Genomic DNA, 27461 nt, shown 5'->3' on the forward strand with positions numbered 1-27461 from the left:
GATCATGGCTGGGACACTGCTCAGAGCGGGTCGCATCCCGCTGGGATCCCCCTGAACACGCTGGGACCCACCGAAGCAGATTGTGGTGCTTTGGGGTGTTTAGGCAGGGTGGGGGCCTGGTGCAGCTCCCAGCAGGGCTGTTAGTGACCAGCAGCCGGGGGCTGCCAGCAAGGTGGAAGAGTGGAGCCCCTGAATCAGAGAAGTCACTTGAGGAAGCTTCACCAGGAGATGTCTCCCAGCTCTCAGTGCCCACAGGCAGCTGCAGGCAGGGGGGTGTCCCAGGGGGGCCCTACCTCCATCAGCAGCGCCGCAGCCGCCCCTTGTGCAGCGGCCACCACGCGCTCCTGCCCCCAGGAGCGAGAGTTCGACAGCTAACCAAAAATCAAAAATGTGCAAATTGAGAGGGACGCGGGGCTGGTGCGAGGGCCAGGGTGGGGGCGGGTTCGTGCTAGTGCCCCTTGAGGTGAGCAATCCGTCTGAGCAGCTGGCTCTGCTGCAGCCGCAGCTGCTGCTTCTCGGCCGCCATCCTCCTCTCGGCACTGATGAGCGACTGCAGGTACTCGGAGGACTTGCTCAGGATCACCACCTTGGGCGTCTTGGGGCAGCTGGCCAGCCCGGGCACCTGGTCCCGCAGCGCCAGGAAGCGCGAGCGCAGGTCGTTGCGCCGCTTGCGCTCCAGGTAGTTGTGGTTTTTCCTCTTGGCCACGTCCTCGCTGTCGGAGCCGGGGCTGGTGCCGGCTTTTGGCAAGCCGGGCTCGGGCAGCGTGCCAGGAGGGGTCGGCTCCGTGGTGCTGAGCGGCTCCTCCTCGTCCCGCCGGGGTGGCTCCGGCTGGGGACAGGTGTCTGGTGGCGAGCGGGCGGCGTAGTTGTGCTGCTGCTGGTGGATGGAGATGTGGAAGCGTTTCATGCAGGGGTCCAAGGGGTCGGCGCGCAGCGTGATGGTGACCGGCTGCCTCAGGCTGAGCGACTGCCTCTTCTCCACCGTCACCACGTCGATCTCCTCGCCTTCTGCTCAGAAGGGACACGGCAAAGAAATCCCTGTGAGTTGGGAGCCCCTCGTGGGCTCCCCACAGCACCATACACCCACCCCACCAATGTTTGGTGATGCTCTGCAAAAGCATCCCATGACCTCTGGCAGGGATTACACGACTTGGAGGCTCTCGCAGTGCCCCCACACCGGAGGATTTCCCTGCACATCCACACACCCCGAGCCCAGGCTGGGGCCTCGCTTCTGCACCAGGAGCAACGCGTGCAAAGCAGCAACAGGCGAGAAGTGCCCGAGCCCACCTGCGGGAGGGGTCAGCGGGATGCTGGGGGCCAGGACGGGCCCTAACCCCATGAGCAGCCCGCTCTGAGGCCCCCCCGTCCTGTCGGGGCTGTGGATGGGGCCGTGGGGCAGCGCTGCCCTTTGTTCCCCCGGCTCCTGCGACCCCCCGGGGCCCTCCCAAGCCGTGAGCCCCCTCGCAGCCGGGGCCAAGCCCCCGGGGGGCCAAGGGGAGCCCTTGGGGAGGGGGCAGCGGCGAGGCCCGAACACCCCCCAGCCCCCAACTCGCCCCCGCGCGGCCCCGCCACGTGCGCGCCCCCGTGCCCCCCATTCCCATTAATAAAAGTCGGGCAGCGAGGCCCCGCCCTCGGATGGCTCCCATTGGCTGCCCGGCGGTGCCGGCCCCACCCCGCCGGTCCCCCATTGGCCCCCGCGCCCGCCCGTCGGCGGGCATTGTTCGCACGCTGTTGCTTTTTGTTCGGCGCCCACGTGGCGAGGCCGGGCCGGGACCCCCGGCACCGGGACCCCCGCGCCCCCGGCCCCTGCCCCCGCCGGGCCGGGCTAAGCCTCTTAGGGCCGACCCGCTTACGGCCCGCGGGCCCCTAATGCCATTAGTGCCCGCCCCGCGCGGGGCGCCGCCGCCGGCAGATTTCTTAACGGGGTCACGGCACGGCGGGGCCGCGCTACCGGGCGGCTAACGGCGGGGGGGGCGGGACAGGACCGGTGCGCATCCCCCCCCCCCGGCCTCGGGAGGAGGGGGCGTAGGAAAGTCGGAGCTGGGGGCCCCGCACAGCCCCGGGGGTGCCGCAGCCGTCGGGGAGGTCCCGCCCGCCGCGGAGCAGCCCGGGGCTGCCTCGCCTTTTGGCCCGGGGGGGGCTGCGGCGGCTCCCACCGGCAGCAGAGCCCCCCCGCAGGGCCGGGGAAAACTTTCCCGAGCGAGGCGTGAGCTCGCCCCTCGCCAGCGGGGACGGCGAGCGGGGGGCCGGGGGGAGCCGCCTGCGGGGGGGGGCACGGAGCCACCGAGCGGGAGCCCCCTGGCAGGGGAGCGGCCGAAGGACCCCGCGTGGGGGGAGCCGGGCCCGGGGCTCGCCCGGAGCCCCCCCGAAGGCGCTGCCCCGCGGGAGGCCACGCGTGGGTGCGGGGGGAGCGCCGCGCCCCGCTCCTTACCGGAGTCGCTCTGCCCCTCGGATCCCGAGGATGCGGGGACCTTGCTGTCAGCCAGCGGGCAGAGGAAGACGGCGGCGGGGTCCACGCAGTCGCTCACCGAGCTGCTGAAGCCCAAATCCTGGCCGAAGGAGGGTTTGTGGGGGGCCGCCCTGGGCGGGCCCGGGGCGAGTTTCTCCGTCATGGCCTTCTCCAGGCGCTCCCGGGCCGAGAAGCCGCTCCACATGCAGTCCCGCAGGATGAAGGCGCTCAGGTTGCCGAAGATGGGGCCGGGGCCGAGCAGGTACTCGGGCTCCTCCGGCCGTGCCGGGCCGCCCGCCCGCTCCTCCGCGCCCCCTCCCCAGCATTTATCGCCGGGGGAGCCCAGGGGCGAGCGGGGGGGCGTGGGGACGAGCTCGAACTTCTTCCAGATGTCCTCGCTGGGCGCCGTGGAGCGGTGGAAATCCTCCCCGGCGTCGTGGTCGTAGAAGTAGTGCGGGGACGGGTCCCGCTCCATCTCGGCATGGGGGGGGTGGGGGCGGAACGGGGGCACCCCCGGGGCTCCCCCAGCCCAGCTCAGGCCGGGGGCGGCCCCCCCGCACCCAGCTCGCCCGGCGCTGCGGGTGGCGGCGGCGGCGCCGGCAGCGGGCACCGAGCCGGGACGGCGGGGCATTGTTCCCCCCCCTCTCTTATAGCCTGTCTGCGGCCGGCGGCCCCGCCCCTCGTCCAATCGTCGCACTTAGATTTGCATAAGGGGCGTGGCCCCGCCTCTCGCCCCCGCCCCCCCGGTGGCCGTGCCTCAGTTTCCCCGGGCGCGGGGCGCGGCGGAGCCCCCGGTGCGGCGAGGCCGGGCGCAGCTCGCTGGGGGGCAGATTCTTGCCCTGGACGCAAATTTGCACGATTCCAAACCAAATCGCGGCGCGGGGCGTGAGAATGGAGCAGGGCGGGCCTGAGGAGAGCAAGAGCATCACCGCGAGCCGCGGGGCTCCTGCATCCCATGGACCCCCCCCGGGGGAATGAGCTGCACCGGGCAGCACCGGGCGGGCTGCGGGGCGCTGGGGGGGCCGGGGCTGTCCCGCTGAGTGCAGCTCCCCTCCCGGCCCCGGGAGAGGTTGGGGTTCGGGGACCCCCTTACCAGCACTGCGGAGCTGGGATCCCTGCAGGGAACACCGGGGCTGGGGGCACCCGGGCCGAGGGGGGGGCGTGCAGCCCTGCCACCAAACTGGAGCTGGGGACAAGTTGTGGGAGGCTTCGCCCGCTGCCGGACAGCCCCGGGGGCCCCTTCCTGCCCACCTCGTACCTGCGCAGGCTGAGCCGGGAGCTTCGCCACCAGCTCCCACAGAGAGGAGGCCAAAATAAAGAGGGGGGGGGACACGGGAATGCCAGAAAACCGTCACTGGGAGCCGCGGAGATCGGCTCTCTGCTGGAACCTGAGAGGCAGGGCTGGGCACTCTCTGCCTCCTGGGGACGTCCCCGCCGGCAGCAGGGGGCACAGAGCTGGGAGCCAGGGGCTGCGCAGGGTGCAGCAGAGCTCTCTCCATGTGCAGCTCCCCCAGTTTGTGCCTCTCCAGCACCGAAGTCCTTCTAGAAAGGGCTACGAGCACCACGAAATGACAGCAGCGTTGTCACAGGTGTCACCACACAGCCTGGGATGAGCAGCTGCCCCCAGCACTCCCCCACCGCCCCGTGTCCCCGCAGCGTCCCGGCCCCACTGGACCCAGTCCCACAGCCCATGCAGGGGGCGGTTGGCAGTGTCCTGCTCAGCACCCAGGGGTGTCAGGGCTGCAGGATCGGTCCCAGCCAGCACCGCTAGGAGCCGTGGGGCTGGGGACGCGTCCCTGGCTGCATCCCTGGCCCCACAGAGAGCCATCGCCCCTGTCCAGGACCAGCACGGACCAGTGAGGCCAGCCCAAGTGCGGCCCCGCGTTGTCCTGCGTGGCCCGGTACAGCCCAGCACAGCCCAGAACGGAGCGGCAGAGCTCAGCGCTGCCCAGAATAGACCACAATGGTCCAGCACAGGTCGGCATCAGCCAGTACAGCCCAGGCCAACCCCACACGGACCTCCCCATCCCCTCCCCATCCCTCCCCATCCCGCCCCGGCCTGTCCCGGCCCGGCCCGGCCCGTCCCCTCGGGGCTCAGCAGCCGCCAGCGGCGGGCGCCGGGCGCCACCTGCCGGGATCGGGGCTCGGCTCCAGCCCCCAGAGCCCAGCTCCAGTCCCCAGTGCCAAGCTCCAGCTCCCAGTGCCCAGCTCCAGCTCCCAGCTCGGGCTCTGGGTGCCCCCAGCTGAGCAGGAGCAGGGTCTCGGGGGCTACGCACGGCTCCGTGCCTCAGTTTCCCCGCTGCCAAACCGGGGGACAGCCGGGGGGAGGCGGGGAGCAGGGCCTGCAGCGGGCACAGGGCTGGTGCCTGCCCCACTGCCCCGAGCATGGGGGATGCCCCAGAGCTGCCCCAGCCCCTTCCAGGCTGGGTTGGGGTGCAGCTGCACCTACAAAGCTTGGCCAGCCCCAAACACCTGGCTGGCACAGCAAGGGGGTGCTGAGCCTGGCAGGAGGGGGCTGGCAGAGGGAGAGACCCCACACACTGTGCTATGGGGTCCCAGTGATGGCCCCAGCACCCCACATGCCCTCCCACCCATTCAGAGCAGCCCTGAGCATCCCGATCCCCCCCACAGGCCCCGCACAGCCCAGGGAGTGCAGGGGAAGCCCCCCCTTTCTCTCCTAAACACATCTCCTTCAGCAGGCGCTGAGCTGCCAGGGGGCTGCGGAGCCTCCTCCTGCCCCTGTGCCACGGGGGCGAGCTGGGGACGGGGGCTCAGGGCTGGGGACAGAGCTGGCACTGCCCGGAGGCACCAGCAATGCTTCTCCGTCCTACAGCTCATGGCCACGTCTCCATCCCCCTCCCATTTCCTTCCCCCTCCCCGGTGGCCTCGGGACCTCTCCCGGTTTTCCCAGGGCGCGGCCGGAGCTCGGCCCAGCTTCAAGGAGCTGCGGATGCTTTGAGGGTGCGGAAGCACCGCTGGAGAGGGGCTGGAGGGGCCACGCAGCCCTTTGAGCCCAGCCTCACCAGGTGCTCGGCAAACACGATCTGAGAGCCTCTCGTGGCGCCAGCCCTGTGCCAGCTGTGCAAACAGGGGCGGGCGGGCGGGCGGCTGCTGCGGGGCATCCAGCAGGGCCAGGAGCTGCCACGGGCTGTGCAGGCTTCTCACCACGCTGCCCTGGGCTGGCACGGATCTGTAGGGGCTGCTGCAGCCCAGCCAGCAGCTGGCACAGCTCCAGTGTGCGACACCTCGGTGCCCTTTGGATCCCCGCTGACAGCAGGGCTGGACTTTGAAGCTCTGGACAGCAGCGTTTCCCCACGGGGCACCCCAGTGGGCACCCTGAGCTCCAGGCTCTGCCTCTGGCCAGCCCCATCCTGAAGCAGCCTTCGAGCCACCCTGCTGTCCCCACGGGGCTCCCAGGTCCCCAGGGGCAGCGAGGCTGCGAGCCCCCTACTAACGTGCCCCCCCAGCCCCCTCCTGTCCCCCCAGCGTTGCGACACGCTCCCCGGGTCCTGTGGGAGAGGTTTGGGCAGCGCAGGACGCGAGCTGCGTGCTGCCGTGCACCGCATCCCCTTTGTCCCCGTGGCCGTGGGGGCTGGCCAGGCCCTTGCGAAACGCCTGTCTGAGGCCCTGCGGGGTGCAGGAGCACCACAAAACACAGCCCGTGAAACACGGCCTGGCTGCACGGGGCCAGCGCTCAGAGCCCCAGGGAGCTGGGGCTGGGGCACGGCAACGCGCCCTGAATCCTGCAGGCAGCAAAGTCCAGCGAGCACAGAGGGAAACACGGCCCCAGCCCCGGCCCTGGCACCTCTTTGCCCCCCCAGGACACATCATGCCCATGGCACACCCTGCCCCACACCAAGAGGTGCCTCGAGCTCAGGGGGTGCCCTGCAGCTTGGCTGGGCTGTGCCCGAGCAGGGGAGTGGTGCCACTGCCAGCAGCAGCCTGTGCCCCCCGAGTGGCTCCAGGCTTGCTGCTGTCTGTCCCCAGCCTCCCCTTCCTGTCCCCTGTCCCCTGTCCCATCCTGTCCCTGTCTGGTTTCGGGTGTGCTCACACTTGCTCAGCCCGGCTCTGAGCCGTGCCAGACCCGTGACACACGCAGGCAGGGCGGCAGGCGTGGCAGCAGAGCCAGCACCCGGCAGAGCAGCCCTCAGCCCCATCCCTGTCCCCATCCCCGTCCCTGTCCCTGCTGCAGCCACATTCCTCGGGGCTGGCCCTCGGCAGCTCCTTTATTGTTGTGAGGATTCCCCGGAGCATCAGCCTGGGAGGAAGGTTCAGCATCCCCCCTCCCAGATATTGTGCGGGAGAAAATCCTCCTAATCCCGGGAAATCCTGGTCTTTCTGCCTCTCCTGCTTCAGACGCGAGGCAGGGCTGCGCCTACCTGGCAATCTCCCCACGAAAGGGCCGCTCATTGTTCTCCCAAAGCCTGCGCCTGCCCAGGAGGCAGCTCCAGCACTTAGCTCAAGGACAGGAATGCCGAAAGTGTTGGGAGTGCTCGGCCCCTCCAGGCACCCCGTGAGTGCCCTGTGCTCCCCCAAAAGGCGCTGTGGTGAGGGAAACTGAGGCACAGAGCGGGGTACTGCAGATCCTGGCTGATCACCCCCCCGCAGCAGATCCCTGCTTACACACGGCCGGGGAGCAGAGCACCCCAGGCACTGATCAGGCCATGGTGCTGCTGTGCTGGGTGCTGCTCTGGGTGCAGTGCTGGGTGCTGTGCCAGGTGCCACGCTGGGTGCTGTGCTGGGTGTCACCTTGGGTGCTGCTCTGGGTGCCACACCGGGTGTCACGCCGGCTGTGCTGTGTGGCCCCATCCCATGGCGCGGCTCGGTGCGATCTTTGGACCCGGATGGCCTGAGCAGAGCAGGGCTGGCGGCTGCCATGGAGGTGACACGGCGCTGGCACTTTGGTTTTGTTGGAAGGGGCCACCAGAGGCCAAGCCTCAGCCCCTGCCCTCGGCCTTCCCCTCGTGGGACGCCGCAGCACCCCGGGGTGCCTGGTGCCTGCTGCTGGGACCTCTGCGGCTCCCACTGCCAAGGCTGCTTCTGGAGCCCTCAATGTCTGGAAGTGTTTTAAACAAACAAACCACAAAGCCAAGTTCCTCACTGCCAGGCGATTCCAGGAACTGGCTCCTTAAGAGAATTAACTAACCTGGGGCTTCATGGCAAAATCGGGATCACACTCGCTGGTTTGGGAGGAGGGCACCGGGCGTTGAAGTGAGTGCATGTGTCTGCACGGGGGCTTCGTCCTGGTGCTTCTGAAGCGCCCCCATAACACCACCTCCCCTCTTGTTTCTCCCCATTTGGGGACTATTTGGGGCGATTCGAGCTGGAAGGGGCTTCTGAGGGGCGCCTCGTGCAACCCCTGCAAGGGACGGGGACAAAGGGGGGGACAGGGGCTGAGCGGGGGGGGGCAGCAGGAGGGGGCTGGGGGCTGGAGGAGGCGGCAGGAGGAGGAGGAGGAGGAGGAGGAGGAGGAGGAGGAGGAGGAGGAGGAGGCAGGGCCGGGGGGGGGCGGCGCAGCCGGGGCGGGGCGGTCCCGGTAGAAGCCGGCCGGGCGGCGGGGCCGGGCCCCATTCATCGCGCTCGGCATGGCCGGGGGCGGCGGCGCGGAGCGGGCCGGGGTCGCGGTGGCCGCCGCGGGGCTCCTGGCGCCCGCCCGCCGCCAGTCCCGACGCAGGGTGAGCCCCGTCCCCGTCCCGTCCCCGTCCCGTCCCCGTCCCGTCCCCGTCCCTTCCTTCCCGGTCCCTTCCCGGTCCCGTCCCCGTCCCTCCCGTCCCTCCCGTCCCGTCCCGGTGCCGCTGACCCCGCCGCGTTTCAGGAGTGCCGGGAGCGGCTGTCGGTGTGCAGCAAGCTGTGCTACGCCGTCGGAGGGGCCCCGTACCAGACCACGGGCTGCGCGCTCGGCTTCTTCCTGCAGATCTACCTCCTGGACGTGGCGCAGGTACGGGGGGGGCTGGGGGCTGCGGGGGGCTGGGGGCGAGCGGTCCCGGTCCTGGTCCCGGTCCCGGTCCGGTCCCGGTCCCGCCCGCGGCCGCCCCGTGCCTCAGTTTCCCCGGGCTGGGACCGGGACGCGGCCCCTGGGGAGCTGCGGGACCGGCGGGGGGGGGGGTCTGGGAGCCCCGGTACCGGCTGCTGGGACCCACCATGGGGCTGTGGGAGTGGGGAGGGCCCACATCGGTTTCCCCGGTCCTGTGGGGGGAGGCACAGAGGCCCTGGGACCTGATCCTGCTCCCCAACGGACACCAGGTCCCATGGGGGGGCAGCCAGAGGGGTCTTGGATATTGGCGGGGGCAGCCCGGGGGCTCTGCCCTCACGCAGGAACTCATCCCTGCAGCTGGACCCCTTCTATGCCTCCATCATCCTGTTCGTGGGGCGAGCCTGGGACGCCATCACGGACCCCTTGGTGGGCTTCTTCATCAGCAAAACCCCATGGACCCGCTTCGGCCGCCTCATGCCCTGGTAAGAGCCGCCTGCAGCGCCCGCTGCCCCTGCCCAGCACCGCCAGGTCCGTGTGGGGCAGCCCCTGCCCGCAGCCCCCTCACCCCAGTAGGGTGCTGAGTGCCCCACAGAGCCTGAGGTGCTGCCAGCAGCAGGGGGTTGCTGTGCCCTGTTATCCCCCCCCGGCCCCATATGAGCTGCATTGGGTTTTCCTCTGCTCCACTACTCCTGGAGCTGCTCCAGCCCCCGGAGCTGCCCTGGTGCCGTGCTCGGGCGCTGGGCTTGGCTCATGCGGCAGCCACCGACCTGTGCCCGGTGGCAGGGACACGTTGCCAGCAGAGCAGGTGGCATCGTGGCCGTGGGGAGGAGGGACAGGGGTGTGTGTGCCGACGTGGGGTGCTGGGGCACCAGCTGATGGTCACGAGGACGTGGCTCCAGCAGGAACAGCAGCGGTCCGGCCCCGGTGTCTGCACGTGGGTGCTCACACCACCACTGGGCGCTAACAGTGGGGCTAAAGGGGGGGTCGGGGCGGCTGGGGGTGTTCACAAAGCCCCGAAGGGACTGTGCGTGGGACGAGGCAGGACGTCCCCAAACACCTGCCCTGTGCGGGACAGCGAGCGTTGCGGTCCCAGGAGCAGGAGAAGGGCTGCAGGGCAATAATGCCCGAGTGCGGACCTGGTGGCACGTCCCGTGCCGAAATAACGCCCGCGGGATCGCCGAGATACAGCACAGCGAAGGGGCTGGGCAGGGGGGGTGCAATTAGAGCCCTTTCCCCCGCAGATTATACCCTCTGCTTCCAGGGCTCCCAGGAATAGCTCCGGGCAGCGGTGCCGGCTGTTGTTGGAGGCAGGCTGGGCGCATGGCCCGAAATAGCTTCCCCCCAGCCGCACGGGTCTGGGGCCGGAGATTAGCGCGGGGCTGGGCGTGCAGGATAGCCGCGCTCGGCCGCGGCTCCGCGCTCCCTAATCTCAAGGAGGGGGTGGGGACGGAGCCGCCGCATTCCTCCAAATGGCTCTCGCCTCGTTAAAATTAGCCAGAGCCTTCGCTGAGTGCCGGGCCCCTCGGCGGAGCTGGGCGAGGAGCGTGCAGGTGGTGGTCGGGGCTCGGGGTGAGAAGCTGAGGCCGACCTGGATGGGGCTGAGCTGCCCCCAGCTGGGTGGGTTTGGGGTCCCCTGGCTGTGTGGGGACGCGGCCGCCCTGGCTGCAGCCCTGCCTCAGTTTCCCTGTGTGTGAAGCCAGGAGCGTGGTGCTGTGGGACGTGGCTGTGGGACAGCCTCAGAGGCTGCTGCCCGTCCCCAAACCCTCGGTGTGCCCCGGTGTGGGTTTGCTGCCCGATGTCCTGCTGGGCTGCCCGGTGAGGCTGAGCCCGGCCGGGTGCCGGTGGCTCTGGCTCAAGGCACGGGGCTGCTCAAGATGGAGAGCGAGCTCAGATCGCCTCCCAGCCCTCCAGCTTTCTTCAGAAGTTCTCTTTCATCACGTTTCCTTCCGGCACCTCATCTCCTGGCTTTGCCCTCCCCTGCCCCATTCCCGGAGCCTTTTCCTGCTCCCCAACCCCCCCACCCGGCTTCCTGGTGACCCAAACTTTCCCTTGACGTGGAGGTGACCTCAGAGTTCCCGGTCAGCTCTGACCCCTGCCAGCTCCTCGTTTACAAACGGTTAAGCGCCAAGAAAGGGGCGTGCGAGCGCCACAAAGGAACACGCCATCACACGCGGCCAATGAGCGGGCGAACGCGCCGGGGCTGCCTCCTCCGAGCCGCTTAGCCGCCCTGCCCGGCCCGGGGTAACTCGCAGTCACTCGCCCCCGCGCCCTCCGGGGCTCAGCCGGGGCTCAGCGCCCTCGTCCCGGCGCTGGGGGCCCGCCAGGAGGTCCCGTGGGGGCTCAGGGCCGTGCGCGCGCTGGCAGCGTGGCAGCCGTGACGTGGTTCCCACGTGCGGGGTGACTCACTGAGACCCTCCCCAGCTCCACGGCTGCGCGGCTGCGAGCGCGGGAGAGGTGTGGCTGGGGCTGCTTCGCCCCTGTCCTCCCCCCCGGGGTGACGTGCACGTAAAAAAATGTGCATGTGTTGGGTCCTGCCGGGTCCTGTGCGGCGCGTCTGCCTGCTCTCCATCCATGGAGATTTGGTTTCGCACCGCCCCCCCCCCCACCCCCTCCAGCTTTAAATTTAAACTTTGCGTCCTGTACGTCAGCGGGGTGGAAAGATCTGCCTGTACCCTCGCTGCGGAGCGGCCGAGGGAGAGCCCTGACCTTGCGCAGCCCTGTCCCGCATCTGCTTCTGCTGGCTTAATTCTCGGACACAGCCTCCCTTCAGCAGTTTGTGGGGCACGGGGTGCTGGCAAATCCGCGAGCAAAACCGGCCTCCTAAACCGATCTGGACGCGGCCTCAAGGCTTGGATCAGTTCCTCAGGAGGAGGAGGGATTCCTCCCACCCCAGCGCCGGGGGACCCGGGAGCTTTCCCCGAGCCGTCCCCATCTGGGCTGCAGCGGGACGGGGGCTGCGGGATGCTCCGGGCGGCTTCTCGCTGCCACCCCCCCGCTGGCTGCCCCGCCAGGGCTGCCAAAAGCTCGGTGCTTGAGCAATCCCCCGCGAGCCCCAGCTGCACTTTGCGAGGAGGGAGGAGGCAGCCCGCTGCTCGCCCCGTCCAGGGGAATGGGGTGACGGGGGGACGCGGGCTCAGGGCCCCCAGCCCTGCGGGCAGCAGGAGGCGACTCCGTCCCGCTGCCTGCGGGGAGGGCCGGGGCCGGGCTGGAAGCCGAGGGCAGGAGCACGCCGATCCCCTCCGCTGCGGCGGGGAGGCTGCCGGGGCAGAAGCTGCTCTTCCCTGGAAGTCTGAGTCAGCCCTTTCCCCTCCCAGCCCCTGGGACCCGCAGCTGGGCTGCGTCACCCCCTGGCACCCACCTCCTACCGCGGGTTAGAGCGGGGGGGGCTGCCCGGGGCAGCTCGGGGACCCCCAAAATCAGGTGCCCGAGCCCCCACTGTCGGTGCAGTGGCAGGGGGAGCTGGGCCGATGGGTTTGCCGTGAGCTGGTGAGGCTGACGCTGTGTCCTCCCCAAGGATCATCTTCTCCACGCCGTTCGCTGTCATCTCCTACTTCCTCATCTGGTTCGTGCCGGACATCTCCAGGGGCCAGGTGATGTGGTACCTCGTCTTCTACTGCCTCTTCCAGACCCTCGTGACGGTGAGTCGGGCTCTGCGCCTGCCGGAGCGGACGGGGCACGCGGCGGACACCCCCTGAGCCCCGCGGTGCCCCCCGCTCCTGCCCTGAGCTCTCCCTGTGCCGCCGCAGTGCTTCCACGTGCCCTACTCGGCGCTCACCATGTTCATCAGCAGGGAGCAGAGCGAGAGGGACTCGGCCACCGCGTACCGTAAGCATTTCCTTCCCCTCCCCACCGTGCCCGGGGGGCAGCTGCTGGGGGCTGCCCTCGGCCAGGAGCTGGCAGGGCTCACCTCTCGCACCCCCACCCCGAGGTCTGGGGGGGACCAGCATCACCCAGGGCTGCTCCAGCCCTCCCCGCTCCCCTGTCCCCGCTCCTCCTGCTCACAGCCGAGTGCCCGGAGCAGGGGACGGCAGCCCCGAGCCCCTGAGATTTTCCTGCTGCTCTGCCCCGTAGCAGAGCCGGGCCCTGCTTCACCTCCCTGCCTCAGTTTCCCAGCAGCTGCTCTCCTGCCCTGCACACGCGGGGCCTTTCCCTCGGGTTTGGATGGAGCTGCAGGAGCGCTGTGCTGGTTCAGCCCCGCCGGCACAGGGCAGCAAATTGGGGAGGGGGCAGCAGGGGGGGGCTCGGAGCCCTGCGCTCAGTCCTGCTGCCTCCCCCCAGGCATGACGGTGGAGGTGCTGGGCACCGTGCTGGGCACCGCCATCCAGGGCCAGATCGTGGGCAAGGTGGTCACCCCCTGCATCCAGAGCCCCGTCTTCGTCAGTGAGAGCAACGCCTCGGCCTCCATGGGGGACGTGAACATGACGCACTACACCGGCTCGCTGACGGACATGGTGAGCCCAGGGCCCTGCCCTGCTCCCGGGCAGTGCCAGCTGCCGGCACGAGCCCTCCCTCACCGCTCCCCTTCTTGCGCAGAGGAACGCCTACATGGTCGCCGCGGGGGTCATCGGGGGGCTCTACATCCTCTGCGCCGTCATCCTGTCGGTGGGCGTGCGGGAGAAGAGAGGTGAGGCTGCAGGGGTGCGGGGAGGCACGGGGCTCCTGGAGGAGGGCTGCTGCACTGACCCGGCACGAGAGGCAAAGCCTGGAGCCTCTCATCCAGGGTCCCTCAGCCCCAAGGGGGGGGACAGGCAGCGCTGGGGTCCCCCAGGAGACCTGGGGAGGCTCTGCAGAGTGGCAGCGCTGTGGGCAGGAGCACAGAGCATCCCCGGCGTGTTGCAGCGCGGCCCCGAGGACTTAGCTCTGTGTGCTGGCAGATAAACCTTATCTCGCACAGCTTCAGCTGGCCAAGGTCGCTGGTGCCAGCTGGGGCATCCCCGAGTGAGGTGGGGTCCAAAGTCCGGAACTTTGTCCCTGCCATGCCTCTGCTCTGCGCCTGCTGCTTGTCCTGGGCAAATCAGCCCGGCCACCCCACGCCCCCCGGGGCCGAGGGACCCTGTGTGAGGCCGGGGGGTCCCTTCCCACATTGCAGGGAACTCAGCCACGTGGGGTGCTCTGCGGGCTCGGGGTGCTGCACCCCAGGGTGCTGTGCCCGTGGGTCTAATGCTGGGCTCGCTCTGCTCCCCAGAGTCCTCCGAGCTGCAGTCGGACGAGCCCGTCTCCTTCTTCCGGGGGCTGAAGCTGGTGATGAACCACGGCGCCTACATCAAGCTCATCACCGGCTTCCTCTTCACCTCGCTGGCCTTCATGGTGAGCGCCGCGGGGCTCAGGGGTGGTGGGAGCCCGGTGGGAGCCCGGTGGGCCGGGGATGTGGGGGGACAGCGGCCGCTGGGCTCTGCTCGGGGCCGGGGGTCTCCCCCTGACCGCTCTGCTCCTCCTTTGCAGCTGCTGGAGGGCAACTTCGCCCTCTTCTGCACCTACACCCTGGGCTTCCGCAACGAGTTCCAGAACATTCTCCTGGTCATCATGGTGCGTACGCTCCCCCCAGAGCCCCCTGGCTGGGGCAGTGTCAGGATGTTTGCGGTGGCATCCAGCATCTCCCCTGGGGGCTGGCACGGGGAGGGAGGCCGGGGGCTGCGGGGACAGCGACCGAAGGTCCCCCGGGAGCAGGGGAGGGAGAAGGAGCCGCCGAGTGTCCTGCGAAGGCCGTGCTGGCTGGCAGGAACAGCACCGCCTTTGTTCCCACATAAAGGCAGCCAGAGATGGGGAGGACAGGAGCCGTGGGGGCCTTTTGTCCGAATCTGGCCACTTATCTCCCTTCCCCCCGCCTGAGAACAGGAGCTCGGTGCTGGTGCCAGGACGGGGCACAGCAGCTCCTCGGGAGCCCTTTCCACCCTCCCGGCCCCGTGGGGTGGGGAGGTGCGAGGTGCCAGAGCCCTGCGGGACCTGGCTGCTGGCCACGCCGTGCACGCGGTGGTGGCCGGATCGGGCCCCTTCCCACGCCCGGGATCAGCCGAGCCCTCGCCCGTCCCTGCGGGCTGGTGCTGGCCTCGTGCCCATGCCAATCCCCGGCTCTCCTGACCCTGCGTGGGGCAGGCGAGGGATGGGGTGAGGGATGGGGTGAGCACGGAGCAGGCGGTGCAGCCACGTGCCAGCACCTGGAACCTGGGGTGCTGGGTGGGGGTGGGCCCAGGAGCTGTGCCCCTGGGGGGACCCAGGCCAGTGGGTGACCCCCTGGCCCCTCTTCTGTAGCTCTCGGCCACCTTGACCATCCCCTTCTGGCAGTGGTTCCTCACCCGCTTCGGGAAGAAGACTGCTGTCTACGTGGGCATCGCGGTGAGTGGGAGCCCTCCAGCATGGCTGCGGCCTCTCCCCGTGGGCGAGTGGTGCTGAGACCCTCCTGGGGGGGTCAGAGCTGGGCAGGGGCTGCGGCCACCCCATCCCAGTGCCTGCCCCTCGTCCTGTGCTGTCACAGACGGGGCTGAGGCCGGTGGAGGTGGCTGCAGGCTCCGGCAGCACCGCTGCTCCCCGGCCATGCCTGGGCCGGGTGCCATGGAGGCTGACCTGGGATCTGTCCCCCCTGCAGCCTGCCATCCCCTTCCTCATCCTGGTGGTTCTCCTGCCCCGTAACCTCGTCGTCACCTACATCGTGGCCGTGGCGGCCGGGATCAGTGTGGCGGCCACCTTCCTCCTGCCCTGGTGAGTGCAGGTCCCGGTGCCGCCCTGTGCCAGGAGCGGGGCAGGTGCTCCCCGGTCCTCGGGGGGATCTGGGGACGGTTTCAGCCCCAGAGGGGGGATCTTGGAGGGAGATGCTCCCGGCAGGGACGGGCGGAGCGCTGTGCTCAGCACCCTGCCCTGCGCAGGTCCATGCTCCCGGATGTCGTAGACGACTTCAAGCTGCAGCACCCCGAGTCCCGCGGCCACGAAGCCATCTTCTTCTCCTTCTACGTCTTCTTCACCAAGTTCACCTCGGGGGTCTCCCTGGGCATCTCCACGCTCAGCCTCGAGTGAGTTCTTGTGCCGAGGGGCAGGGAGGCCGCTCTTGTGCCCCCACCCAGGGGTCCCTGCTCCCCAAAGGGGGTGTGTGTGTTTTGGGGCTGTGTTTGTGTGTGTGTCGGGGGTGCTTAAATCCCATGGAGCTCCCTGCAGGGAGCAGGCTGCCTCCTGCAAGCCTTCTGCCTGAAGACCCCTTTGTGCACAGCTTCGCAGGGTACCAGACCCGGGGCTGCTCCCAGCCCAACGAGGTCAACTTCACGCTGAAGATGCTGGTGTCGGCCGTGCCCGTGGGCCTGATCCTGCTGGGCCTGCTCCTCTTCAACCTGTACCCCATCAACGAGGAGAAGCGGAGGGAAAACAAGAAAGCCCTGCAGGACCTGAGGTGAGCGGCGGCTCCGGGACCCGGTGTGGGGCGTGCGGGGGCAGGATCAGGCCCGGACCGGTCGGGAATGCTGCGGGAGCCGTGGGCGGCGGGGTGAGCAGCGCTGCCTCTCCCAATCCTGGGCTCCAGAGAGGTGGCGTGAAGGGCTCGGACCAGCGCGGCGCCCGCCCCGCTTGTGAAGGGCTGCACGGGGCCGTGAGGCAGCGCCAGGCCTTGCTTCACGCCCCCTTCCCCGCGATTTCTCCCCAGGGAGGAGAGCAACAGCAGCTCCGAGTCGGACAACACAGAGCTCCCCAGCGTCGTGTGACGGCGCCGCCAGCTCTGCGCCCGTCTGGGCCTGGGCCCGCAGAGAGCCGGTAGTGTACATTACACGGAGACCCCGGGGGGCTCCCCTGCCCCATGGGACGGTGCTGGTCCCACGGATGGTGCTGGTCCCACAGATGGTGCTGGTCCCAAGGGACGGCCCCGGTCCCGGGGGGCACGGAGCGGCGCGGGGCCGCGGCCGGGGGATGGTTGGTGTACATTACACTGTCGGTGTGACCGCGCCGAGGACGTGGGCTCACCTCTGCTGTCTGTACATATGACACTAATTTAGAAAACTGTTTTTTTTTTTTTTTTTTTTTTTTTTTTTTTATGGAGCTGAATTAACTTAATGATGTAAATATTAAACTGGTTTCTATTTGTACGTGTCTGTGCAGAATCTGAACTCCAGGGGCTGTTAATACGGATTCACACAAACGGGGGGGAAGGCTGCAGGCTGTGGGGGGGTGTCTGGCTGCTGTTCTGGGGGTGTCAGCCCCAGCCGGGTCCCTGTGCAGGGATTGGGGTCGGTGGCGGTGCCCGGCAGCCCCTTGCCCCCCTGCAGCTCCTTGCGTGGTGCCTGGCCGAGCAGCCCAACAAAGGCCCTATTATTTTCCCTCTTTCAAGAGGGAAGGGGGGCGGAGGGAGGAATGATATGAAAGTGCTGGCTGCGGGATCGGGGACCTGGGGCTGGCAGCAGCTGGGGAGCGGGGAGCAGGGCCTGCGGGTGACACCCAACACTTCCTCCCCGGCGCTGATCTCTGTGGGTATTTATACCTTGCTCTCACATTCCCCTCTCCAAGCAGAAATCCCAGCCCTGCCGTCCCCTCAGCAGGGGCAGGGAAGGGCCCAGGGCTGGGTGAGGACAGCTGGGAGCTGGGGCTGTTGCCTTGAAACGTGTGTCACCAACGGGGAACGAGTGGGGTCAGCACCCAAAGTCCCTCTGCAGGGCCCTGGGGCTCAGGGCTTGTGTTTTCTTCCACTTCTGGGTACCGGGATGGAGCCGGGGCTGTAAAAGAGGGAAAAGGCGACAGGGCTGGGAGTGCTGAAAGGGGTCCTGCTGCCACCAAGGCCTGGGCCAGGGGAAGGAGCTGGAGGGGACAGGTCCCACGGAACCAGGGGAGGCAGCCCCGGCCCCGCAAAGAGCTCCAGGGCCCCGGCCGGGTGTGCGAGGAGCCGAGCTGCTCCTTGGCACGGCTGCTGCCGGGGGATGCGCGGTGCCACCGTCCCCTGGGGTTTGAAAAATCGCCACTGCTTTTCTTTTTCCAAGTGTTTTGACAGAAAGCAGGGACATGCCATTCTTTGCCTCCTATTTTCTGTCTCTGTGGGATTCACAAGGAGTTTCTGCTCAAGATTTTTTTTTAATATTTTTGCAGCCAGCTGAAAGGACTAAAAGCATCCTGAGCTTGAACCCGGGCCCGGACATTCCTGGCTGAGCCACCTCCTCTCGTTGGGGCTTTTAAGAAAATGGATGGGGAGGAAAAAAACGGCCATGGGAGGTGACAGCACCGAGCCCTGGGCAGCTCTCCAGCCCCGAGGCGAAGCCCACGTCCTGCAGCCGTGATCACCGGGGGCTGTGTGATCACGGAGGGCTGTGATTACCGGGGGCTGCCGCTCCAGGCACGAAGAAACCCCCGGGCACGGGCAGCGGGTGCGGAGAAACCGGGGCTGGGCACGGGACGGAGCCGCTCCCCGCAGCACCGGGGGGCCCGGGGGGGTCTGCCAGGGTTGGGCCGTGCGCCCCGTGCCTCCCCCGGGGCCTCCGGTCTGGCTGTAAGCCCCTCCGACCCCCGGGTGGGCGGCGCGGGGACCCCCGGGGGGCTCGGTCCGGGCTGCGGGCACGGAACCGGGCACACGGCGGGGGCTCGGCGGGGCTGCGGAGCCCGCAGGCGGCGGGGGGGACGCGGGGACGGGGTGCGAGCGCTGCCGGTGCGGCCTCCCGGGGTCGCCGTGCCCCTGTGCCCCCCGGCCGCGGTCACCCCCGGGCAGCGCCCCCGGGGCCGGGGCCGGGCTGGGGGGAGGCGGCCGCGAGCTCCCCCCGCGGGCCGGGCCCGGCCCTGCCGCCGCCGCGAGGCCCCGCCCCCAAACCGAGGCCCCGCCCCTAAACCGAGGCCCCCGCCCCCAAACCGAATCCCCGCCCCTGCCCCGCCCCTCGCCCCCACCCGCCAATGGCGAGGCGCGGACCGTCGAGGCCCCGCCCCTCCGCTCGCGCCGCGCCGGGCCGTGCGCACTTCCGGCGCGCGGGGCGGGGGCCGGAAGCGGCGGGCGAGGGGGGTGCTGGGCGGCGGCGGCGGCGGAGCGGCAGCGGCGGGAGGTGAGCGGGGGGGGGCGGGGGGAGGGCTCCGGGCAGGCCCCGAGCAGGCCCCGGTGATGGGCACGGAGCGTGGGCGGATCCCCGGGGCCGTACCGGGGCCGGGGCCGTGTCCGGGGGCGCGCCGAGCCCCTCCTGGGCCTGGGGGCGGCGGCCGGGCCCCGCCTCGCCCCCGGCAGCGCCTCCGCGGGGAGCGGGGGGGCGGCCCCGGGGCCCGACGGGGTCGGTGCGGGCGGCGGCAGCAGCCCCGGGGGCAGCTCGGCCTCGGAGCTGCACCGGGGGCATTTAACGGGCCCCGTTCCCGGGGGTCGCCGCTTCCCCGCTCCGCGACCGGCCCCTGGGAGCCCCTCCCGGGATCCCCCCCCCCTCCTGCGGGGCGGCAGCTTCCCGGGGCCGCCCGTGCGGTTCCCGGCGGCGCCTCCTCCCCGCTCGGTGCGGGTCCTCCCCCGCAGACCGCCCGGCCTTGGGGCCGCCCGGTGCCCGTGCTGGGATTTTTTTCCCCGCTCGGTGCCGGTCCCGGGTCGCAGGCCCCGGTTGGCGGCGTCAGTGGGGCTCCGGCCCGGCCCCGGCCCCTTCCTGCTCCGCCCGGGCGGGGTCCGCAGCTGGGAGCGGGGCAAAGAGCGTGGGGAGGGCGAGGCGGGGGGGAGCGGGGCTGGTGTCAGCTGCGGGGCCCGGCACTGCCCTGCCCGTAGCCCTGCCCCCGGTGCCCGTTTCCCCGGTGACTCTCCTGGCATCTCGTCCCGGTGCTGCCCGTTAACCACAGATGAATCCCCCGGGCGGCAGCAGGCTCGCACCCAGCCCTGGGCTCGCGGCTTCCGCCAGGGGAACCCCCGGGGGCCCAGGAAGGACGCGTGGGGGGTGGGGGAAGGAGCCGGGGGCTGCAGGGTCGCTTCCTCTTCTGAAGGCACCGATCCCACGGCACGGCCGGGCCCGGGGCTGCTCTCACGGCGAGCCCTGTGTCACGGCAGCCCGTGTCCCAGCCCTGGGGGCTGCCCTGCGCTGGGCGCTGTGCTCGCTGTAACGCCCCCCCCGCGGTGTGCAGCTCGTGACCAGCACCGGGGCTGATTAGATTAGAGCCCGGTGGGGATCAGCGGAGCAGAAAGCAGCTCCCTGCGCCCCCCTGGCCTTCCCCATGGCCCCAGGGAGCGCCCCATGCCCTGCCGAGCTCCGGGGGCACGCGGGAGCTTCCCCAGTGGGCGGCTCTTTGGGGACAAAACACTGCCTTTAGCGAGTGGGGGGGGGGCAGAGCCCTGCTCTTGGCTGCGCTCCCGTTGTGGACGTGGGCCCCGCTCCGGATGCGTCCCCGGCTGCAGCAGAGCGCTGACGATCCTGCGGTCGGGGTTTCTACACTGTGCGGAGCCAAAAAAAGGCTTTCATTGCTGCTGATCGCACGGGCGGCCGCCCACGAGGTCCGGCCCCTCCGAGCTCACAGCTCCTGGAAGCCGCCACTGCCTGGTCCTGCACAGAGCAGGGCAGGGAAGCGGAGCCTTCCCCACAGAGCCTTCCCCACAGAGCCTCCCCCCCGGGGCCTCGCCGCTGCCGTGGGCGGGCAGGGCTGAGAACGGCTCCTTTGGTGCCGCTCGTGCCTAACGCTGGGCTGGGCTGAGGGGGCTTGGGAGGAGAAGCCAAGCAGCAGCGAGAGCCACGGGCACAGCTCGTGAGGGGTTGCTGCTCTCAGCTCCTTGTGCCGAAGCAGCTTTCCTGTGCGGTTCAGATCCCCCGGCTGGTGGCAGGGAGGCCGAGCAGGGGCAGCCCGGCTCGGTGCGTGCCGAGCGGTGCCGGGGCTACAAACACCCCGGGGAGGCGTTCAAGGCTCCGGGAGGTCCCCGCGGGCTCCTTTGCAGAATGAAAGCACCTCGGCCCTGCAGAGCCCCGGGCTCCTCCCAGCGGAGCGCTGCTGTGTGATTTGCTGGGCGCTCACAACCGGGGCTTTGCCCAGTAAGCAGCCGCGGGAGGCTGGGCGCAGACCTTTGTTTCCCTGCACTGTCAGCTCGGAGCTCCCGCAGCCTTATAAGGGTAAGGAGCAGCGGGACGGGGAGGATGTGGCCTTTAAGGAGCGCCTGCGGCGATACCAAACGGCCTCGTGCGTGGCTGCTCACGGCCAAACAGCCCTGCCAACGCCCGGCTGCGTCACCGGGGCTCGGGGCCGGGTGGGATCCCTTCTGGGGCTGGCAGGGCTGGTAGCTGGCAGCCGACAAACACCGGGCACGCGGCTCTCCTGCTGCTGGAAGATGCGAACACGTTGTGTGCCTGCAGGTCGTGGACAGAGCAGGCATGGAGAGGCTGGTGGAGCGGCTGGAGAAGGCCGTGCAGCGCCTGGAGACGGTGTGCCAAGGCCCCGGCATGTGTGGAGACGGCTCCTCCCAGGGTAAGGCACCGCGGGGCTGCGGCTGCTGCCTGAGAGGAGAACTTCCTGCGGGTGCAGCACTTCCCCTGCTGCGCTCACTGCGTGTTGGGGGGCCTGCTGCCCCCTCCCCAGGCTGTGGTGATACCCACACGGTGATACCCGTGCTCTGTGTCCTTCCCCGCAGGCGTGGCTCAGTACGTGCAGGCGTTCGATGCCCTTCTGGCCGGCCCGGTGGCTGAGTACATGAAGATCAGCAAAGAAGTTGGCGGGGATGTGCAGAAGCACGTAAGGAATCGCTCTCTTCTCCCTCCACTCTGAGCAGCTGCTGCTTGCCCCTCGGGGCCGGGTTTGCTGTCAGTGCCTGCGTTCCTTTAGCGCTGTGTTGAGGGATGCCAATAACCCATAAGGATTCGGGAAGGTGCCCAGATAACCTCAGCAGTTTGCCACCTGTGCGTGCTGTGAATCACCCCCCTCAGACCTCGGGGAGTTGGGCACTCGGCCCTCTCCTTGCAGGCCGTGGTGTGTGCTTGCAGGCAGCCTGCACGCTGCCCAGCCACCGCTGCTGGATTCCCCTTAGTGCTCCCTGAGGGATGCCTCCAGGACGTGCTGCTGTCAGACAGACACATCACACGTGCCTTCACTACCAGAAATCCAGAGGCCAGGAGAATGATTTGGCCCAGCACCGTGATGTGTGTGGGGTTAATGGTGGCAGCTCTGCACTGCTGGCTGCTAACCTCACCTGCCCGGCGTGCCCGGTGTCCGGGATCGGCACAGCCGCTTCCCTGTAGGCGAGGAGTGAGGGGCAGCAGGAGCTCGAGTGACTGCTGGTGTTAGGCTGGGTACGAGGGAAGCTGTGTCACGTTTCTTTGTTCTCAGGCTGAGATGGTTCACGCAGGCTTGATGAGCGAGAGGTCTGTGCTGGTGACGGCATCGCAGCACCAGCAGCCAGCAGAGGTAAGTGGGAAATCTCCTCAGGAAACTTGGGTGCCCCTACCTGAGGGTGGGGGGTGGCTGCGGTTTGAGGGTGATCTGGGGCATTTTGGTTGCTCCAAAAGAGGAACCAGAGGCTCAGAGATGCCTGGATCCATGCGGCACTTGCTGAAGGTGTGAACTGCTGTGGGTGCTCGCCCAGTGCTGGGCAGGATTCCAGAGGCTGCTGCTGAGAGCTGCAGAACTGGCGTTTCCCAGCCATTAAAGCACGAGGCTGTGTCTGTCAGAGCAGTTTGGGAACATCACCTCGCAGCTTCCATCCCTCTCAGATTCCACCTGGCACCGGGCAATCTCTGCTCCCCAGGATGCAGAGCAGCCAGGAGCCAGTGGGGTCTGAGAGGTGCTGCTCGTTCTGTGGCACTCACAGACCTTCAGGTGTGAAGCTCCTGATGCAGAACAGACTCCTGTCTCTCTCGAACGGTGTCTGGATGACAGCCAGGCTTCTAGGGTTGGTTTGTCCTCAGCAAATAATTTAACACTGCCCTAGGCTGCCACCTCAGCAGGATGTGTGACCGAGCCTCTGATTCTGCGTGCGTTGGCTTTTCCCTGCTGGGAATTGTTTCTCCACGAGCAGCAGGATCCCACCTCGCTTTTCTTTGCAGTCATTGCCTGGCTCAGTCATGGCTTCTTGATCACTTGGTAGTGGTGCTGGGCTGGAGCTAGTTAAAGCTGCTCAAAGTGTAGCCTGGCCAGCGGTCCTTGGGACCTCTCTGTTTTCATCTGAGCAGCACGACAGATAGCAAAGAGGAAGTCAAAGCTCGCAAAGCAAGTTTTGCCCAAATTTGGCCCTCACTGCTGCCACCGCAAGGACACTTCCTGATCGTAAAGGAAAGAGAAGTCGCCTAAAAGGCAGCTCTGGAAACATGTAGCTGTTTGCCCTCAAAAGACTTCTGAGCACTCGCATTCATCATTCTGAGTGAACAGCATGTAAACAATTCTTACCGTTCAAATATTAAAGGCTTGGATCGACTTGAGAAGTAATTTGGATCCTGAAGTCTGGCCTGAGAGGTTTGTGGAGAATCTCCTGTGACTCTGACTAATGCAGGCTGCAGGTCTCAAACTGCCTGCAGAGCACCCCCTGCTCTAAGGGCTTAGGAAGGAGAGGGAAAATTTGACAAACTGTCTTAGAAGAAAAGAATACAGGGAAGGCAAATGCTATTTCTGTCCTTGTTACTAACGAGCTTTGTCAGTGTTTCTTGGATCGCACATGAGTCACAGTTCTTGGCGTTCTCCCATGGTGCCAACCCAGCTGGGAGCTGTGACTTCAGCCCTGGAGGGGCTGGGTCCTGGGACCACGCTGGGCTCAGGGGAGGGCCAGGCCTGGGCAGGAGCCGTGGCAGCACCGTGGCCCAGTTGGAGTCTTCCTCTGAATGACCAGCAGCCTGGCTGGGCCGCCTGTGAACACGTGGCACTGCTCCAGAGCAGCACTGATGTTCTTAATTGTTGTCCCTCTTGTGCAGAATGTGTTCTCGGCACTTCTGAAGCCGATTTCAGAGCAAATCCAGGCGGTGCAGAATTTCAGGGAGAAGAACCGTGGTAGCAAACTGTTCAACCACTTGTCGGCAGTCAGCGAGAGCATCCCGGCGCTGGGCTGGGTGGCCATGGTAAGGGCTGCACTGGGAGCTGCTCTCCTGGGGCGGGTGGGAAGAGTGGCTCCCTGCTGAGCCAGCCCCCTCAGCTGCTTCGTGCCAACGTCTTTGTTCTTCTTTAGGCTCCGAAGCCTGGTCCTTACGTAAAAGAAATGACTGATGCTGCCATGTTTTACACCAACCGGATCCTTAAGGAGTACAAGGATGTGTAAGTTCGCCTTTTCTCTTCCAGACATCACTGAAACAGCTACGGGCTGTACGGGGTTCACCGCAGTACCTAACCACAGCTGCCTCGGGCTTCAATCCATTCCTCTTGCTTTACGGGCAGGGTGTGTTTATAAAGCCTCCTTCAGCTGTTCTCTCCTGATCCTTAGGGCCGAGATTCCTTGCGTTCACGTTGCAGCTGGAATCTCAGCAGCAGCTGTACTGCTCTTCTTGCCTCAGCATCGGCTGGTGGCTGAGCTGCTCCCCAGGGCAGTGAGCTCGGGGCAGTCTCGTTAGGATTACCAGAGCCCTCAATTAAAATACGCCACCGTGCAGAGCCAGGCCTCTGGCCTCCTGCCTGCAGGTGCAAGATTAATCCTGAAGCTGGAACTCGGTGCTCAGGTGTGAGATTTCTGTGCCAGTCCAGCTGGGTCCTGCCTGCAGCCCGAGAGGGAGGGATGTAAAGATCTCTGTATAGTCCGTGGGTTCTGATGGTAAACGCGCCTGCTGCCTCCTCACGATCTCCTTGCATCCTAGAGATAAAAAGCAAGTGGACTGGGTGAAAGCTTACCTGAGTATCTGGACAGAGCTGCAGGCCTACATCAAAGAGTATCACACCACGGGGCTGACCTGGAGCAAAACAGTAAGTGCTGCCTGCGTCTGCAGGGCTCCCCGGGCGGGTGTTGCGTGGTTATTGCAGCAGACATGGAGCTTGTGCAACGGCCTCTCCTCTTGCTGGCCTCTTTCAGGGTCCTGTAGCAACAGAAGGGGCTAAAGCGCCATCCGCTCCCCCCGCAGGGGCTGCGCCGCCCCCCCCGGGCCCTCCTCCCCCTCCTGCTCCTGCCCCCACGGGCTCCAGCACCGACGACTCTGCCTCCCGCTCGGCGCTCTTCGCCCAGATCAACCGGGGGGAAGGCATCACAGCAGGTGAGTGGCGCAGGGCAGGGCAGGGCGGCCACCAGCAGGACGCTGCTGTGCTGCGGGTCCCACCAGGCTGGCCTTTCGGATCCCTGTTTTGCTGCTGGCCCTGAACACACCTGTTTCTGGGAGGGAGGCTCAAAACAAAAGGCCATCTGCTCTGAGCAGGAGGCTGGGAGCCAGGAGCGGCCCTGAGGCAACTCGCAAGGACAAAGGGAGCCCGGCTGAGTTGTTCTCAGCCTCGTCTGTCAAGGGGAGCAAGAGATGAATTGCTATTTGGGATGGAGGGGGCGGGGGGGGGGCTCTCCAGTTGCATACCTGTCCTGTCCAGTACCAAAGGTGCGGTTTCACACCTCACATCTGCACAAACCTCCCCTTGGTGTGCTGCCTGGCTGGCATCAGGACAGATGTGGCACAGGTGAGCTGCTTGGCTCAAGGCTTCTTCCAGCTGCAGAGTGGAACAGCAGGGGGCCTTCTGGTCCCACACAACGTCCTCATCAACGTGCTTCAGGGTTTCTGGCTTCCTCTTTCACTTGTCACTCGTGGCTGGGCTCAGCTTAGGCCCAAACTCAAGAATTTATCTGTGTTCTGAAAAATGTCATCATGCTGCTTACTGATCTCTGGTGTTTGGGAAACTGCACTACCAGTGGAGAGCTGGAGCTCAGGCTTGATTTCTTTTGCAGGCTTAAGACATGTTTCAGATGACATGAAGACCCACAAGAATCCAGCACTGAAGAACCAAGGAGGTCCCATAAGAAGTGGACCCAAACCTTTCACTGCTCCCAAACCAGCCTGTAGTGCTAATCCTTCCCAAAAAACCTCTCCGAAGCAACCTGCATTGCTAGAATTAGAGGGCAAAAAGTGGAGAGTGGTGAGTGCCTGGCATCGGTATGTGTGGGTGGGAGCTTACAGCAGGGAAGGGGGCTCCTGAAGACCTTTTGTGTAAGATTCATCAGCCTGCTGTTGCATGCAATGAATTCCCTTTTAAAAGGGCTCCACTACCCTGCTGTGCTTATGGATGAATTGGTCTCTTCTAAAAATAAAGCACGTTTTCCTCTCCTTTTCAGGAAAACCATGAGAATGCCGCTAACCTGGTAATCAGCGATACAGAACTGAAGCAAGTAGCTTACGTCTTCAAGTGCACAAATAGTACACTCCAAATCAAAGGCAAGATCAACTCCATCACCCTTGGTAAGCAGAGCAACCCTGAAAACTGCTGCTCCGTGCTGGTCTGTTTGCGGAAGGCTGAATCTCCCCAACCTTTTTGTGAGCTGCTGTCTTGTCTTTGCAGATAACTGCAAGAAGCTGGGTCTGGTGTTCGATGACGTGGTGGGCATCGTAGAGATCATAAACAGCAGGGACGTTAAAGTTCAGGTGAGTGTCTGCGTCCTGCTCTCTGCCCGGGGAGTGATGCTGCACTGCACAGCAGGGCTCCGGTAGCATCTGCTGCTCTCGGTAGCTGAATTTCCAGAACAGGAATTTGCACCTGTGGAGAAGGCTCATGAAACGCCTTCTGTTCTACTGCTCTGCAGCTGAGCCTGCCCAGCCCTCGGGAAAAGGGCTGAGATTTGTCTCAATGAGCTGCTTCAGGGATCTAAATAAAAGATCCGTCTCTGTGAGGCAGGCTGCAGGATCTGGCTGCCAAAGTAGGAGGCGAGCAGGAGAATGAATGTGTTCTGATTCCAGTTTTGGTATCTGATTTGGGATGGGCAGCTTGCCCAGCCTTTCCTTTGGTTTTGTTCTTAAAAGACCAGAACGAGAAATAACCCTGGGTTACTGCCAGAAGTGTGGGTACTTGAGCTCAGTGTGACGCTGGTGGGGAACTGGAGTCAGACCTCTTGCCTTGAAAACCGCTGCAAAAAGAAAAATGTGGCTGCCCACTTCCTGCTGATGCTCCTCTCACTGCTGCTTTGTTCGCCGCTAGGTAATGGGTAAAGTGCCAACAATCTCCATCAACAAAACCGACGGCTGCCACGTGTACCTGAGCAAGAACTCCCTAGACTGCGAAATCGTCAGTGCCAAGTCATCGGAGATGAACGTCCTTATTCCCACGGAGGGCGGTGACTTTGTAAGTGTTATTTGTGCACTCGCTGGGGATGGGGGTCTGCTAGAGGAGGGGGAAGGCGTGACGCTTTGAGACCCGCGGGGAATAGCAGCTGCAGTGAGGTCTGGAGGTACAGTTCTAGCCTTGGGGGGTTGCGGATGGTGATTGGAGGCTAAAATAGCAAACCAAGCTGTTTGTCTGTACGCTGGGACTCCTGCTGTTTGGTGAGGGTTTCCTCTGCCTCAAGATCCCTGGGGGGCAGAACAGGAAGCGTTTGGTGCAGGAGGGGACGTGGCATAGACATAGACAAGTGCCTAAAGCAGTGGAACCAGCTGCTAGTTTCGGTCCCAGAGGAAATGTGTGACCACAGATTTCTGTTTTCACCCTCCAGACTGAATTCCCTGTCCCAGAACAGTTCAAGACGGTGTGGAACGGTCAGAAGCTGGTTACCACTGTGACGGAAATTGCTGGCTAAGCAGAACAGCTCCAAGGCTCACGCCCTCCCCTGGCCCTGCTGTGGGACAAATCTGCTTTCAGATGATTCTCTTAGATTTCTTGTACCTTTCTGCTCTCAAACTGCTTCTCTTCTACCCGAGAGACACAGCTACCTGCCGTCACTGAGATACCTCTGGCTGGGATGTGGTACAGGTGGCGGGTCAGTTATTGTCCACATCTATTAGCAGGAAGGTGTATTTCCCCCCTCCCCTCGTCTGATCTAACTGCACCAATTGATCGTGTCAGATTTTGGGTGAACTTCACAGCCAGTACTGGCGGTTGGCTTTCAGAGTGTTGTTCGGGTTTTGTTTTAATTTTTGTATTGCCTTTAAGCAAACTGTTCACGTGAGAGAGGAGTGTTGTCCCCTTTTTAACAAATACTCTTGTCTGTTGGGGTCCAGAAGTACGCGGTTGCCATTGCAAATGTCTGAAGCTCCTGGAGGCTGCTGCTTCCAGCCCTACCTA

General features: G+C 66.2%; 3 protein-coding genes across 5 annotated transcripts; 2 read left to right on the forward strand and 1 right to left on the reverse strand.

Annotated features, from left to right (window-relative positions):
* Positions 1–448: 448 nt before the first annotated feature.
* Positions 449–2924, reverse strand: MYCL (MYCL proto-oncogene, bHLH transcription factor). The gene is made up of 2 exons (XM_032202433.1): positions 2432–2924; positions 449–1008 (listed from the first exon to the last, which is right to left on the reverse strand). The coding sequence occupies exons 1-2, from the start codon at positions 2922–2924 to the stop codon at positions 449–451; spliced, it is 1053 nt and encodes a 350-aa protein (XP_032058324.1).
* A 5110-nt stretch (positions 2925–8034) lies between these two features.
* Positions 8035–16483, forward strand: MFSD2A (major facilitator superfamily domain containing 2A). Its single transcript, XM_032202183.1, has 14 exons — positions 8035–8124; positions 8265–8387; positions 8781–8905; positions 11938–12061; positions 12170–12248; positions 12702–12874; positions 12957–13047; positions 13609–13730; positions 13866–13949; positions 14673–14756; positions 15007–15119; positions 15284–15427; positions 15622–15798; positions 16048–16483. Exons 1-14 carry the CDS (start codon positions 8035–8037, stop codon positions 16103–16105), a joined length of 1587 nt encoding a protein of 528 aa, XP_032058074.1. The 3' UTR covers positions 16106–16483.
* A 331-nt stretch (positions 16484–16814) lies between these two features.
* CAP1 (cyclase associated actin cytoskeleton regulatory protein 1) lies at positions 16815–27345 on the forward strand. 3 transcript variants are annotated; one of them, XM_032202114.1, is made up of 13 exons: positions 16815–16861; positions 20666–20777; positions 20941–21041; positions 21633–21710; positions 23207–23350; positions 23458–23543; positions 24077–24182; positions 24289–24466; positions 25141–25328; positions 25525–25648; positions 25749–25831; positions 26382–26525; positions 26893–27345. In XM_032202114.1, exons 2-13 carry the CDS (start codon positions 20684–20686, stop codon positions 26974–26976), a joined length of 1410 nt encoding a protein of 469 aa, XP_032058005.1. In that variant the 5' UTR covers positions 16815–16861; positions 20666–20683; the 3' UTR covers positions 26977–27345. The 3 variants fall into 3 exon arrangements, with proteins under 3 accessions (XP_032058005.1, XP_032058007.1, XP_032058006.1); XM_032202116.1 differs by lacking the exon at positions 16815–16861 and adding an exon at positions 17698–17749; XM_032202115.1 differs by lacking the exon at positions 16815–16861 and adding an exon at positions 20381–20425.
* Positions 27346–27461: the final 116 nt, after the last annotated feature.

This window comes from Aythya fuligula, chromosome 23 (assembly GCF_009819795.1).
Source record: "Aythya fuligula isolate bAytFul2 chromosome 23, bAytFul2.pri, whole genome shotgun sequence".
In the NCBI taxonomy this organism is placed as follows: domain Eukaryota; kingdom Metazoa; phylum Chordata; class Aves; order Anseriformes; family Anatidae; genus Aythya; species Aythya fuligula.

Bases quoted from the DNA above. Each gene is read 5' to 3' on its own strand.
- MYCL (XM_032202433.1), bottom strand. From the start codon at position 2,924: ATGGAGCGGGACCCGTCCCCGCACTACTTCTACGACCACGACGCCGGG. The intron at 1,009-2,431 runs GTAAGGAGCGGG...CCTTCTGAGCAG, and splicing joins CGAGGGGCAGAGCGACTCCG to AAGGCGAGGAGATCGACGTG.
- MFSD2A (XM_032202183.1), top strand. From the start codon at position 8,035: ATGGCCGGGGGCGGCGGCGCGGAGCGGGCCGGGGTCGCGGTGGCCGCC. The intron at 12,875-12,956 runs GTGAGCCCAGGG...CTTCTTGCGCAG, and splicing joins CCGGCTCGCTGACGGACATG to AGGAACGCCTACATGGTCGC. The intron at 14,757-15,006 runs GTGAGTGGGAGC...TCCCCCCTGCAG, and splicing joins CTGTCTACGTGGGCATCGCG to CCTGCCATCCCCTTCCTCAT.
- CAP1 (XM_032202114.1), top strand. From the start codon at position 20,684: ATGGAGAGGCTGGTGGAGCGGCTGGAGAAGGCCGTGCAGCGCCTGGAG. The intron at 24,467-25,140 runs GTGAGTGGCGCA...TTTCTTTTGCAG, and splicing joins GGGGGAAGGCATCACAGCAG to GCTTAAGACATGTTTCAGAT. The intron at 25,329-25,524 runs GTGAGTGCCTGG...TCTCCTTTTCAG, and splicing joins AGGGCAAAAAGTGGAGAGTG to GAAAACCATGAGAATGCCGC.